This window comes from Cucurbita moschata, unplaced genomic scaffold, assembly GCF_002738365.1.
Source record: "Cucurbita moschata cultivar Rifu unplaced genomic scaffold, Cmos_1.0 Cmo_Scf00038, whole genome shotgun sequence".
NCBI classification, from domain to species: domain Eukaryota; kingdom Viridiplantae; phylum Streptophyta; class Magnoliopsida; order Cucurbitales; family Cucurbitaceae; genus Cucurbita; species Cucurbita moschata.
The window spans coordinates 1,001,963-1,016,765 of NW_019268554.1; the positions used below are offsets into that span (position 1 = coordinate 1,001,963).

The window sequence follows — 14,803 nt, forward strand, 5'->3', positions numbered from 1 at the left end:
CATCGGTTGGAGAGGAGAACGAAACATTCCTTGTATGGGTGTGGAAATATCTCCCTAGTAGACGTGGAAGATAGACTGTGAGATACCACATCGGTTAGAGAGGGGAACGAACCATTCCTTATAAGAGTGTGGAAACCTCTCCGTAACAGACACATTTTAAAACCTTTTTGACTCTATATTTGGAGCATCTTTTAGGCACCGTTCCATGTTTTCGTGGCGATATGGTCACGATTATAATTTTGTAAACTTGGCAATATAGCCATAAGGGGAAATGACGAAACGACCCCTTATATTTTTGTGACTACATGGTTACAATTTGACGATATGACTAATAGATGAGAATTACGAATAGAAAGTTTCAACAAATAACATTCTTATCGGTGTTTGCATTTTTCAACTACAACAGTAGGGTCACTTACTTAGTATTTTACGGTAATCAACAATTTTTAAGAATAGAAGTAGACAAGACCGTCGACGGCATTAGTCGTGAAGCCATAAGATTCGATTATGTTTAGCTATCATCCATTCTTCTCTCCATTACATATTTCTTTTGGCTCAACAACGTGTCTGTTGACCATTGTAAGTGTCGTTTTTCTCGAGATTTAGAATCAAATATTTGAATGAAATAATGATGCCTATTTTTTCTATAGATAAAATCATTTTAAAAATGATCTTACTTTTGTTCGAACAAAGGTCATATCATACATATAGCAGACGGAAGTCCGCTCTATGTCGGGAAGAATCATTAGACTACCAGCAGTCAAAATGGATTTGGACTTTTCTTCCTCTCTTTAGCTCTACTCTCTCTCTCTCTCAATTTTATGCCGTTCTTCCAGCACTTCTCCTTCAATTTTGGTTGCTAGATGATGCAATTCACGGAATCGCAAAGCACGACCATTGAAATCGCCGATCCCAAGCTTACAGACTTGAATTCCATGTTTTTCCTCCTTCGGCATGCCCTCTTTGACAACTATACATGCAAATCAGGTTAGGTTTGTACTGATTCTTTTCATTTTGTTCCCGATTATTTCTTCACCAAATGAACTGGGTGTGATTAATTGCGAATCAGCGATAAACCCCATCTTCGTTTTGGGAATTTAGGGCAAATCAGTTTGGGTTTTTTTTTCTTTTTTTTCTTTGTATGTTTGTTCGAACATTTTTGGATTTTGTGTTTCATTTCTGTACGGATTCAGGAAATTGAGATGTCGTAAGTTAATATTGTACAGTTTGAAGATTGGGCTGGTCTGTTCGTTGGTTTGATTTGAGAAAGAGCATCATCTTGATAGAGAAACGAACCGGCTTCAGCATTCGTTGGCTACTATCAATTTGCTCAACTTATGGTGTTTTCTGCTGGACTTAGAATTCTCTGTTTAGTTTGAACTGTGTGCCTGTGTTGTTACGATCATCGTTTTGATAGAGAAGCAGGGCGGCTTCAGAATTTTCTCAATTTTTGCTACTACGTATTTGTGGTTTAAATTTTGATAGAGTTCATATGTCGACTGAAGTTTGTGGATCGAGCTTGCTCCTTTCTCTGCCAGATGATGTACTTTCTACCGTGTCGCGGTCCCTTTCTCCAAGGGACTTGTGTAATTTAAGCCTATGCTGTCGGGATCTGCATGATTCAGTAGCATCTGAAAAGATCTGGCTCACGCAATGTGAGATGGTCGGAATTTTGGCTGCCAAAGACCTTATGGATTGGCGAACAGGTATGGCATCCTATAAGGCGCTTTGCCGCTTTCTCAGCAGCGTTGAGCCGTTGATGGGAATATGGGTTCATCAGAATCCAGAGCTTGGTAATGTAGTCTATGTGATGCCAGGTTTTGTTTCGGTTGTTGGTTGTCGAATTATCCCTCAAGAACTTGGTCCATTAGGCATTGAAGATGGGCCAATTCTTTGGGCACCCGTTTTTGAAATCCTGGGTGATGCTGATGGCACCCCATCGTTTTTTCTACATGGAAAGAAGGAGGGAATTGACTATTTTTATCCAGGTTTGGTGAAGGCTGTTGACAAGAGTTGCAATGTGCTTCTTCTCGAGGTTGAGACTAAATCGCATAAGAATGGGTATAATAATTTGTCGCATAGTAAGAGCTTCGTCAACCATTCAGATCAGGAGGCTAGAAAGGTTTGTAGGTCTAACAGTGACCTTTCTAGATCCCGGAAGGTTTTTGGAGAGCCTGAGGCGAAAGTGTCATTTGACCAGTTAGCTTTTTGTGATAGAAGACAGTTGCTTGAAACCGTAATGAATCAAGTTCGTGTCAAGGTGTCCAGTCGAGTTGCTGGGCCACTATTTCCTAGGTTAAGGGATGAAGTGAACTTCGACGAAGATATGGCAGTGTTGTCAGAAAGGAGATCGGTACTTATGCAGTATTGTAAAGTTGGTGGAAGTCAATTGTCTGGGACAGGTAGTTCTGAACTGTTACCAGATCCTACTCAGTTGGAACTAAGTAAGCTCAAAAAGTCTGTTGATGGTTCAAGTGGTCTTCAAAAGTCGATTAATAGGGACGATGATCATCAGGTAAAATGTGGGAAGAAGAAAACTCTTGGCAGGTATTTGAGGCAAAGCCTAAATCAAATACTGGAGAAGTCTGGCTTTATCAATGATAGCAAGGGAATGTTGAAAAATAACTGTTCATGTAGTGTGATGAATAAATATGTGAAACTTGAAGAGTTTCTTCAATCGAGCGATACGATTGGGTTGGCGTTGCATGCATCAACCAAGAAGCTATCTTCTTACCGGGGATGGCCTAATATGCATGAGAATCGGTTTGCACTGTATAAATTGCCGATGCGAGTGCCAACTGCTGAGCAAGAGTATGCTGGTTTATGGGGAGGGACATTCGGCTGGCCCCCGGGGAAGCCTACAGAAGACAAACCTGGAAAAGCCCTTTTCTTCCTTTTGCTTTCGTACGAGAAATCCCAGGGACAAGTATTTCTCATTGCAACAAAAATATTGGAAGGCACCCACTATGTTTTACATCCTAATGGTTCTGCAATGTTCAGAGTGAATATTAATGAACCTTCGGCAGATCCGTTTCCTTGGGAGTCTGATGGGGATCTATTTCCTGTGAATATTCAGCATACATTTTCGGGAGAGGGGATTGCCAATGGGTATGGCTTTAGATACCCTGGTTCGAAGCCCGGTTCTCTCTATGTATTTCAGAATGGTCAACTGGCCTTCATTTGGAAGGAGTCCAAATCTGTCCTAACCTTGCAGAGATTGAACTTACAAGAGCTTCTGAAAAAAGGTGAAAGAGTACCTCCTCTACAACCAACTGACAACTTCTCCTATCTAACCAAGTCATACTCGAATGTCTTCAATGGCTTCCCGAACACTTCGACTAGTTTCTCCTTGCCAAGGTTTGCATTGTTATGGCTTCATTTAATTTGTTTCATTCTTTCCATCTGCAACCCAGTTACCCTACTAATAGCCTCTGATGTTATAAACATTTTTTTTTTTACATTTTAACTGCATGTAGTTCATAGGGGCAAAAACTTGCTTCTCTGTTCTCCAGATTTTCGTATCAGCCACTTGGTTAAACTGGTAGTTGATAAAGTTGAGTAAGCTGAAACCGATTGCTGGGTTAGTTCGACAAATATGAAGGAAATTGAAGTTTGAGGACAAACATGTTCCAGTTCAGTTTTAGTGTTGGTGCTGCTGTAACGGCCCAAGTCCACCGCTAGTAGATATTGCCCTCCGACTTTACCTTTTGGGCTTCCCCTCAAGGTTTTTAAAATGTGTCTGCTAGGGAGAGGTTTCCATACACTTATAAATGGTGTTTCGTTCTCATTCCCAACCGATGTGGGATCTCATAATCTACCCCCTTTGAAGCCCAGCGTCCTCTCGTTGGCACTCGTTTCCTTTTCCAATCGATGTGGGACCCCCCAATCCATTCCCTTTCAGGGCCAGTGTCCTTGCTGGCACACCGTCTCGTGTCCACCCCCCTTTGAGGCTCAGCGTTCTCGCTGGCACATCACCTGGTGTCTGGCTCTGATACCATTTGTAATAGCTCAAGCTCACCGCTAGCAGATGTTGTTCTCTTTGGGCTTTCCCTTTCGGGCTTCCCCTCAAGGTTTTTAAAATGCATCTGCTAGGGAGAGGTTTCCACTTCTTATAAAGGGTGTTCCATTTTTCTCCCCAACCGTTGCGGGATCTCACAGCCGCATATCAAAGTTTTATCTCGGACATGAATAGGAAAATGTCAAGTTAATATTTCAGAATATACTTGATGCGATGCTAACAAATGTCTTGTTATATTATGACTCCTGTTTGCTACCGATATTTCTTTCGAACTTGAGTACAATAGTTGCTCTATTGGTTCAACTATAGCACAGCCAGACAAGCTGAACCAAATTTTATGTCAATTGCGTTCTGAATCTTTACTTAGGAGAGGGCATGGAGGATGATCTCTTATATATCCTGCTGTCTGAATAATGCATCATTGTTGATTGTTGAAACTCTCGCCGTATCAATTATATATCTTGTTGTAAAACTAAAGCTTCTTGTTTGTATTGCACAGAGAAACGTGTTTATAGGAAATTCATGGGGTAAAACATTTGTAGAAGAGTATTTTTATGGTTGTTGCAAATGAAGGTTCGAGCTCCGTATTCGTTGCATCGGGAGCGGTTCACGATGCTTACAACTTCAGAGATCCTTCAACTTAGGGGAGGAGGTATTTTACTGTACTACTATTACTATGCCAATTTTACAGAACTTTGATTCTGAAATCTTGCTTGTGGTATCTTATTTCTGGTAAAAACAAGAGAAAGAAAAATATTGTGTATTCATATATGGATTGCTATGCTTTTTTCTTTTCTTCTTATACGGGTGAAAGGCTGATGCATTGAATCCAAATAAAATTTTCCATATCCATTTTTCCTTTTAAAACTTATTTGATTCTCTTTGACCTGCGTTTGTTTAGAGAGAAAGAGAGAGAGTCAGAGGTCTGTTCAATGATCAAGTTTGAAATGCATCACTGTCAATTGTGCTGTTCTTAGATGCTGAAATCTTTCTTTAAATTTTTACTTCATAGTTTTCGATAAAACTGAGGAAGTGATTCTAACTGGGTCGTTCGGTTCGATTATTTTCGACCATTCTGTTCTTTTCATGGTTAATTTTTTTTTAAGCGGTTCGGTTTGGTTCACGGTTGAATAGATAATAACTAAAAAGTATTTAGAAGCCCCATCCCACCTTTAAAAGTTAAAAGAAAGCTCTAATTTTAATGTATAGCTTCTTTGGCGTAGAAGTCGGGTTATTACAACTGTGACAATTCCCTCGTGTATAAAATGAAAATCAACCCCGATATCCTAAAATCTGGTCTTCCATGGATGTTTGAAGCATATTGGGGTTGTTTAGTTTTGATATATATAGATATATTTATATGTATACATAAAAGTGAGGCCGAGCTTGTTGACTGAGAATGTAATCCATGTGCCTGCTTCATTTAGCTAATGAGTAAATATCTATTCCAACCTAACCTTTATGAAATCTAGGCTCATTAAGCGGTGAACTAGATTCTAGACTAAGTTGAATTCTAATGATTTTATTATTGTTTTAGTCACGTTACCATTCATATTCTCTTATTCTCTAAGTTCTTGTCAACCTCTCGAGAGATTGATACTTGGAATACTTCAACGAATTATTTAAAGGTAAAAGAGTCTATTCATACTATTACCCGATGACCGGCTTCTCCATCCCGCTCGTCACTATCATATCAACTTTGCTGTTACTTTAAAACCATTTTCGATTTAAAACTCAACAAAATACTATTTTATTGAGGAAAATAATTTTCAATAACACACAACATGTAATCTTTGTTCAATGAGATATCATAATGGAATTAAAAAGCCGTACAAGTGCATGCATATCCAACAATTCAAAAAACGAGAGAATTTATATATCTAACGGGAATGTCTCTTACCTTAAAATGTTCACTCAACAATCACATCAGTTTTCCAACTCGACTTAAATGAGACCCTACATTCAAACGCATGAGAATCAATCCAATCAATCCAAATTGTACTTAATATGATAATCCAAAGGACCATAAGACTTCACTTACAAAAAGATTGGGTTCGATCCTAATTCACCCAGAAAGTCAATAAACCGTATTGGTGGGGTAATGCTCGACTATTTATGTGATATCGGAGTAAATAGGGTAATGCTCGACTATTTATGTGATATAGGAGTAAATAAGAGCTCGACTATTTATGTGATATAGGAGTAAATAAGAGCGAACGTGAAAATAGGAGGACTAAGAAAAATTTAAAAGAATGGTAAATACCGTACTTATACCAACATCGCCGCCGCTCGTCGTTTACAGGCACCTCCCCAATCCCGTCATTCTCTTCTACAACCAAGCGAAGCCGCGGAGATGGCGGGTGGCAGGTCGCCGTCCGTTGTGAACCGTGGTTTCCTTCTTCAACGAATTAAGTCTTGCCGCCACAAGTGTCCCACCGTCGACGACATCGTCGACCATCTCCAGTCCACTTACAGGGACTACCGAGGACTCAAGAAGTCACCTTTCACTTCAATCGTCCAACAAACCCTCGATTCGCAGCTCAAAAAGAATCCTAAATCCACTCCTTCTACTTCTACGCCCAGCAAAATCAAACGCCAATTTCAAGATTCTGAAGACGAAGATGCCGATTGCAGTACCATCGAAAAGAAGCGGTACAAGAGAGTTGACCTCGGCGAACAGAGGTTGCAGAATGAATCGCCTTCGTCTTCGACTTCTTCTGATTCTGGTAACAGTGGCGATGGAGCGGTGGCGACGTCGGAGGATGCTATATATGGGGAAAAAGTAGAGCCGGCGTTCGATTTGATGAAGTCGATGCTCCAAACATCTTATGCGGAGTCGAATAAGTCGAAGAATGAGCATTTGGAGAAGAGTGTTGAGTTGGAAGTTGCCATAGAGAATAAGATTGCTGAAAAAATTGGTGTGGAGAATGAAGGGAATGCAAGCAAGGGGATATTGAGAAAGGAGGGGCAGGGTTCTCATGGTGGGGCAGAAACGGAAACAGGGGAAGGGAAGGAGGAAGGGCCTAGGTTTAAGGATTTGGGAGGGATGAAGAGTGTGCTAGAGGAATTGAAGATGGAGGTGATTGTTCCGCTCTACCATCCGCAGCTGCCGATGTGGTTGGGCGTTCGGCCGATGGCCGGAATTTTACTTCATGGCCCCCCTGGTTGTGGTAAGACTAAATTGGCTCATGCCATAGCCAATGAAACTGGTGTGCCTTTCTATAAGATTTCGGCTCCCGAGATTGTTTCGGGCGTATCAGGTACATGTTCATATTGTAGAATACTCGAAACCGTGTGTTGAGTGGTAAAACCGTATGGCTATATAGAAATAAGGATTTGAATTTTGGTTATGAGATTGTATGTGTATGTTTGCAATAGCAATATGTCATGCTATGGTTACTGTTAGAGTTGGCTGAGCTTTTTGTATGGTATTATCAATATAATAGTTGTTGGTGAATTGCTAGAATTGAAATCTATACCTCTTTTCCTATTTTTCAATGCTCCTAGGAAGAAGCTATTCTTATATTCGATTATTTCGAAACTTTTGTGTGGAACTTTTAGGTGCGTCTGAAGAAAATATTAGAGAGCTATTTTCGAAAGCCTATAGAACAGCACCATCAATTGTTTTTATTGATGAAATTGATGCAATTGCATCAAAGAGAGAAAATCTACAAAGGGAGATGGAGAGAAGGATTGTAACACAATTAATGACTTGCATGGATGGGTTCCACAAGCTTGTAGATTCTACTGATGCAAGTTCAAAGAAAGATAGTTCCAATGATAGACCAGGTTATGTTCTTGTAATTGGTGCAACCAATAGGCCAGATGCAGTTGATCCTGCATTAAGGAGGCCTGGTCGTTTTGATCGTGAGATCGTATTAGGTGTTCCCGATGAAAATGCGAGGGCTGAAATCCTCTCTGTTCTAACCAGCACCTTGAGACTCGAAGGTTCTTTCGATCTTCTGAAAATAGCTAGGGCAACTCCAGGTTTCGTTGGTGCTGATTTGACAGCATTGGCCAATAAGGCTGGTAATCTTGCCATGAAGAGAATAATTGATCAAAGAAAATTTGAGTTGTCTACTGATTTTGTTGATAAGGAACATATAGAAGATTGGTGGAAGCAACCTTGGTTGCCTGAAGAGATGGGAAAATTGGCTATAACTATGACCGACTTTGAGGTGATTAAATAGCATGTATTCTTATTGATTTTTTCAGATGAATGATATTGGCTAGCTTTGTTATTTACTCTTCTTTCTTGTGATATTCTAAAGGAAGCAATTCAAATGATACAACCTTCACTGAGAAGAGAAGGGTTTTCTGCAATTCCCAGTGTGAAGTGGGAAGATGTTGGAGGCTTAGAACAACTAAGAGCAGAGTTCGATCGCTATGTAGTTAGGCGTATAAAATATCCAGATGATTATGAGGTATCACTTTGGTTTAGGTTTTTCAAGCTTCATGTTCATCAGTTTTGTAAGCTTCATGGTTGAGAATTTCCATGGTTTGTTCTTACAGCATTTTATCATTTTTTTTAAACCCAAATTCAATTTCTCTTAATTGTTCTTGATTCTAGGGCTTTGGTGTGGATCTAGAGACTGGATTTTTGTTATATGGTCCTCCAGGCTGTGGTAAAACACTAATTGCTAAAGCTGTTGCAAATGAGGCTGGAGCCAATTTCATTCACATTAAGGTTCGGTATTTAATTGACTTAAAGCTTAAAAGTAGCTTGTCCTATAGCATCTGATTGGAAAAACCGTATGGTTTCATGAAACCGTGTGTTATGGCTCGGATCCGAACCAATTTCACTCACATTAAGGTTCGGTATTTAAGTGATCTAAAGCTTAAAAAGTAGCTTATCCTATAACATATGATCGGGAAAAATCGTACGGTTTTATTAAACCGTGTGCTATGGCTCGAATCCGAGCCAATTTCATTCACATTAAGGTTCGGTATTTAAGTGACCTAAAGCTTAAAAAGTAGCTTATCCTATAACATATGATCGGGAAAAATCGTACGGTTTTATTAAACCGTGTGCTATGGCCCGAATCTGAGCCAATTTCATTCACATGAAGGTTCGGTATTTAAGTGGCTTAACGCTTAAAAAGTAGCTTATACTATAACATAATTTTTGATAATTTCATTGCTTTTTTTAAATTGCCCTGGATTTATTTGTTGCACAGGGGCCTGAGTTACTAAACAAATATGTTGGAGAAAGTGAACTTGCAGTTCGGACACTATTTAGTCGGGCAAGGACGTGCTCGCCCTGCATTCTTTTCTTTGATGAAGTATGTGACTCGTGCATTACTATTTGCTAGTTATTGTTGTGGATGAATGATGATCATTTTTGTATTTATGACATGAGAGTTTGTACAAGGATTTATAATCTATGGTAGTAATTACTTTAGTTCATACTTCATTTTCAGCTATTCTTTTCTCTTTAAAGAAGGGAAAACAAAAAGATTTTATCAAATGCAAAGCATCAAGAACAAAATAGGTAACAAATAATAAACCTCATAAACCGTGGGGATCATACGTTTTTCTCGACTCGACACTGAAATTTACAAAAACAACCCCGAAACATAGAATCTCATAAATGGATTATCTCCCGGACATTTTCTTTCTCTTGAATGGTGATGAATGAGTGGCTGGTTGATAGAAGAAGGTTGATTTGACATTATGTGTACATTTTGTTTTGAATTGTTTGTAGGTGGATGCTTTAACAACAAAACGTGGTAAAGAAGGAGGATGGGTCGTGGAACGATTATTGAACCAGGTTCGATAAAGTGCAATGAAATGAGTTGATTTTCTTGCGCTGTACCCTTTCTTTCCTTGTCGTTTTTATTGATCACTGAGGTTAAATGGATCGACTTTTCGTCTCTGCAGTTACTCATAGAGTTGGATGGAGCGGAACAACGACGAGGCGTCTTTGTTATTGGTGCTACAAATAGGTAGATCTTGTTTTTTTATATGCTTTCGAGTTGGTCGTTGTAATCTTGATACTCATAATAAGTTTATTCTGATAGACCTGAAGTCATGGATCCTGCTGTACTACGACCAGGTAGATTTGGCAAACTTCTTTATGTTCCTCTTCCTGGTCCAACTGAGCGAGGGTTAGTCTTAAAAGCTCTTGGAAGGAAGAAGCCTATTGATATCAGTGTAGATCTACTAGCGGTGGGACAAATGGAGGCTTGTGAAAATTTCAGTGGGGCTGATCTTTCTGCATTGGTTAGTTTTCTATCTTCTTGTGTTTGCAATATTTATATAATGGGATTAATTATAGTTTTTCTTGATACCATTTGTAACCGCCCAAGCCCACCGCTAGTAGATATTGTCTGTTTTGGTCCGTTATGTGTCGCCGTTAGTCTCACAATTTTAAAACGCATCTACTAAGGACAAGTTTCCACACCCTTATAAGGAATGTTTCATTTCCCTCACCAACCAACGTGGGATCTCACAATCCACCCTCTTGGGAGCCCAACGTCCTCGTTGGCACACCGTCCAGTGTTTGACTCTGATATCATTTGTAACAGCCCAAGCCCACTGCTAGTAGATACTGTCCGCTTTGGCACGTTACGTATCACCGTCAGTCTCATGGTTTTAAAACGTATCTACTAGGAGAGGTTTTCACACTCTTATAAGGAATGTTTCGTTCTACTCTCTAACCAACGTGGGATCTCACAGCTTCTTTGGAACTTTGACGATTCGTTTATATCTTATCAACTATTTAACCCACACAATTTGCTAATACTAAACACCAACCTCATTGACACATGGATAGCTAACTAATCACGTACTCAATCTATTTATTAGTGGCTTCTAATGGTAGCAACTAGTTGTGAGGTTTTATGAGACCCATAAGGACGAAATTCTTATGGAAACAAATTTTAGCTTCAAACCATGGGACCTAATTTATAATTGAATCGTTTTTCTATGGTCAAGCTCATGTGATTTTTATCAATGACAGATGAACGAAGCTGCAATGGCTGCCTTGGAAGAAAAATTGACATCAGTCAGGAATAATATGGAATCAGCATCATGTACCATCAAGATGACCCATTTTGAGAGTGGGCTAACTAAGATTTCTCCTTCTGTGTCAGAAAAGGTCTTATTTACTTATCATTTTCAAAACAAAATACTGTGATGTATCAGTTTCTGACTGTCTTTTTTCTCTTTTTGTAACAGCAAAAACACTTTTACGAGATTTTGTCGAAGAGCTTAAAACCCGCTTAATGGATACGAGATAAGTCAATTCTCAACAGTATACAAAATCATAACAGGTACAGTTGCTTGCTGGCAAGTTTCTATCCCTGAAGAGTTCTAAATTTCCAGTTTATTTAGGACTGAATGTCCCAAAATTTTGTTTAATACCATTGAAATTTTGAGCAGAGACGTAGTTGAGGTTATAATGATGATTTATGTATGTTCTTACAAGGAAAAAAAGGACACTTTTTGTTGTAGGAATTTGAAAATGAATGGAAATGTTCCTTGAAGTTGTATTTTCGTTAGTTAAATTTGACACAGCTGATTGAGGAAACTAAATGGTTGCTTGTTGTTACAGTAATTATCTATATACATATAGTTGATATCGAACTCTCATGGAATATCAAAGCATTCGAAGTCTTCTTCATTGTTCTTTTTAAGATGTAGAGGTATAATTAAAACCTACCTAATATTTATTTGGTATTTGTATAATTCTCCCCTATAAGGTTCGTTCATCGAAGGTGAGTCAGGGCCTAAGATTAGGTTGAAAGGCATGGTAGATGGACAATAGGTGAATATTCCTGGATTACCCCTTGTTGGTCCCGAGGGACGGAGGAGATTAGATTAGCCGAAAGATGGTCATTGGTTTAAAGACGCAAGGTACCCCTAGCCAATGTTTGAGTACTAGGTGCTACGACATTGAAGTAACCCATGCTATAATGCAACTCGATCTTGAGATAATCATTATGCGACAAGTTCAATTATTAGAGTTAAAATACTACAAAAAGCAATAAATTATCATCTCTCAGCTAAGACGTCTACCCATTGTGAAGAGTTGAATATTTTCAAGCACTAAAAATCAAAATCCATTCCCATCTTTAGTGCGTTATATACTCGTTACAATCTAGTTTGTATTCTTTGTATTCTTGTCTATTTGAGCATGTTTCACAAATATGCTAACAAACTTGTGTGTGGAAGTCGAGTCATACTCTTTGTAATCTAGATAACTTATTTGAAGGTAGGTTCCTATTGTCACTATATCTGGTTTTTCCTCTCCCTAGCCAATGAAGATGTGACCATAGCTTGACCTTTTTTTGTTGCCCTCGATTTCAAGGTTCACTGGTTTACCTTGATAGTTCCATCTTGGTAAGCATGCTTGTCCATTCCTAAGGATGACTTAGGACATGGTCACATAATTCTGATACCACGTGTTGCTACTTGACTTAGGACCTTCCCTCTGAAATCCAAAGCAAATTGTCATCTCTTTAACGATACTTCATAGGGAATATCCTTTATCTCATAACTTATAAATGGCATAACGTGCACTTTGCACTTTTGGAAATCCATAAAACTTGAACTTGAGTCTTTGAAGACTCCAACCAGAACCATGTAGCCATGAATTCCGTAGCTTCTCTCGTAAAGTTGATGAATCTTATTTCTCAAAATGCCAACTTTTTCAAAACTCCCTTGGAGTAATGGTTTACTTGAGAGATCTTTTAATTCCTCTAGTAGTCGCCTTTACCTTGGTGAACTCTACTGTTTGAGCCCACCACATGATCTGTATTGAGACATACTTGGTCGCGAGGCTGGGTCAAAGGTACCTAATCTTGTATTGGGCCTTAAGGTATCTCGTACCCAAATCCATGGGTTGAACGCCACACACTTTGCAGCATCAACTCTTTGTCTTCAACCCAGTTTGCTATCACATGACCCCTCTCGAGCTCCTAATCGTTTACTCAGATCAAACATTCTCTCATAGTGTTAACGTTAACTTCTTAATGTCTTAGGGTGTTATCATATCTACCACGAAATCCAGAACATACAACAAATTCATAGAGGTCTTACAACATATCATATACTACTAAACAGGTTTAGATGACATACTTGGTCGCGACGAGACGTGTCATCAAGCTGAATCATAGAGGTGTATGACTCTCTTTCCTGAGAATATCCTGAGAATAATCTTTCGGCCCTAGAACCCAACTGCTCTAAACTAATTTATCAACCCAATTTTCTCTTTCCGATTCCTGTTGGTTTCTTTTTATTTTGATTCCCATTTTCACTTCAAAAGAAAATAAATTTCAATTTTGAAAGTAGATTTTATAAAGCTTAATTAAAAAAAAAAAAAGTACCATTCACCATTTTTCTTGAATTGAGTTACTGTAACAACTCAATTCTACGGTGAGTAGATATTATCTGCTTTGGTCTGTTAGCTATTGCTCAACCTCATAGTTGTATAACGTATCTGTTAGGGATAGGTTTCCACATCCTTATAAAAAACGTTTCGTTTCCCTCTCCATGAGGTCTCATAGTTATGATCAACATTTTTTAACTTTAGTCGTTTCCCTCTCCATGAGGTCTCATAGTTACGATCAACATTTTTTAACTTTAGTGTGGAATGTTAAAGTTTATTGAATTTGAAACGTTTTTCAATAAGAAATTGTCCAAAAAAGTTTTATGACCCAATCAAGAAAAACAATTAACTATCAAAGCTATGAAAATCAACCCATTGAAACTAACATTGAAGAACAAAACTCCTATTTTAATGCAATATTTCATAAGTTTCCATTCTTAATTGAAAGCTATTAATGTTGGTAGAGTTGCATTTTAACTGTTACCAATTTGAAGTATATATAAACTGTGTTCCTTCCATTTGTTTTCATCACTCTCAGCTTTTCTTGTATGATTTTATGGTCCGGAAATTCTTTTCTTGTTCGGTTATATCTGAAAGTTTCGACGAAACTAGGTAACACAATTTCCATATTTCTATCTTCTTCCCCTTAAATTAATTGTAGAACTCAATTATCTCGATCGGTAGAGACAACCCATTAAAAATTTGATGAAGATCTTTTGATATATTTACGATTTATCAACAAAATTCCTCATTTTATCTCATTTCAATTGTTGAACAGGAGTTCGATTCAAAAATGGGATACTGTGTCCTTTTAATTTCGGTTCTTGCTTTTATCCCAACCATTTTGGGTCATGATGCTGTAAAAGGTAGAATTGTGGTCGACGGAATCACACCAATCGTAGAAACGGATGAGAATTTCGTTTGCTTAACTCTGGACATTTGGCCTCACGATGAATGTCGTTGGCCCAAGCTGTGTTTGGGATGGTCATGCATCTATGCTCAATTTGGTGAGAACATATGAAATCAAAAGAAAATGAAGAAAAAAAATACAAGTAGTATTTTATTAATCGATTCTTCTTTTTTCTGTTTCAGAATTTAACTCTTCCGATCCTTAACAAAGCAGTTCAAGGTTTGAGTATTTGTAGTGTATAATTAATCTTTTTGTAGCATACTCTTTCTTCGTAAAAATCTACCCTAATTTGCTCTCTATCATTGGCTTTCAAGTCGGTAGGGATTAGAGTAGGAGGTACTTTGCAAGACAAATTGATTTATAACGTTGGGGCCGGTTTCAAGGGAACCTGTCACCCATTTCAAGCGAAGGTTCGTTATTTGACTTCTCAGTGGGATGTTTGTACATGGAAAGGTGGGACGATCTGAACAACTTTTTCAACAATACAGGGTATGCTCTCTTTCGTTTATGTTTTTCTTGCTTTTTTTTTTTTTTTTTTCTCTTT

General features: G+C 38.4%; 2 protein-coding genes and 1 pseudogene across 4 annotated transcripts; all 3 read left to right on the forward strand.

The window, feature by feature from the left end:
• Positions 1–724: 724 nt before the first annotated feature.
• LOC111432391 (F-box protein At5g39450) lies at positions 725–4,880 on the forward strand. Of its 3 annotated transcripts, none has more exons than XM_023069252.1 (3): positions 725–992; positions 1,227–3,357; positions 4,518–4,880. In XM_023069252.1, the coding sequence occupies exons 2-3, from the start codon at positions 1,493–1,495 to the stop codon at positions 4,531–4,533; spliced, it is 1,881 nt and encodes a 626-aa protein (XP_022925020.1). In that variant the 5' UTR covers positions 725–992; positions 1,227–1,492; the 3' UTR covers positions 4,534–4,880. The 3 variants fall into 3 exon arrangements, with proteins under 3 accessions (XP_022925020.1, XP_022925021.1, XP_022925019.1); XM_023069253.1 differs by having other exon boundaries at positions 725–987; positions 1,194–3,357; XM_023069251.1 differs by having other exon boundaries at positions 725–987.
• A 1,434-nt stretch (positions 4,881–6,314) lies between these two features.
• LOC111432390 (cell division control protein 48 homolog C-like) lies at positions 6,315–11,549 on the forward strand. The gene is made up of 10 exons (XM_023069250.1): positions 6,315–7,278; positions 7,580–8,196; positions 8,290–8,442; positions 8,589–8,705; positions 9,196–9,300; positions 9,723–9,788; positions 9,899–9,963; positions 10,039–10,240; positions 10,980–11,117; positions 11,198–11,549. Exons 1-10 carry the CDS (start codon positions 6,372–6,374, stop codon positions 11,243–11,245), a joined length of 2,418 nt encoding a protein of 805 aa, XP_022925018.1. The 5' UTR covers positions 6,315–6,371; the 3' UTR covers positions 11,246–11,549.
• Positions 11,550–14,142: 2,593 nt separating this feature from the next.
• LOC111432364 overlaps positions 14,143–14,803 on the forward strand; it is a 3,327-nt pseudogene continuing 2,666 nt past the window's right edge.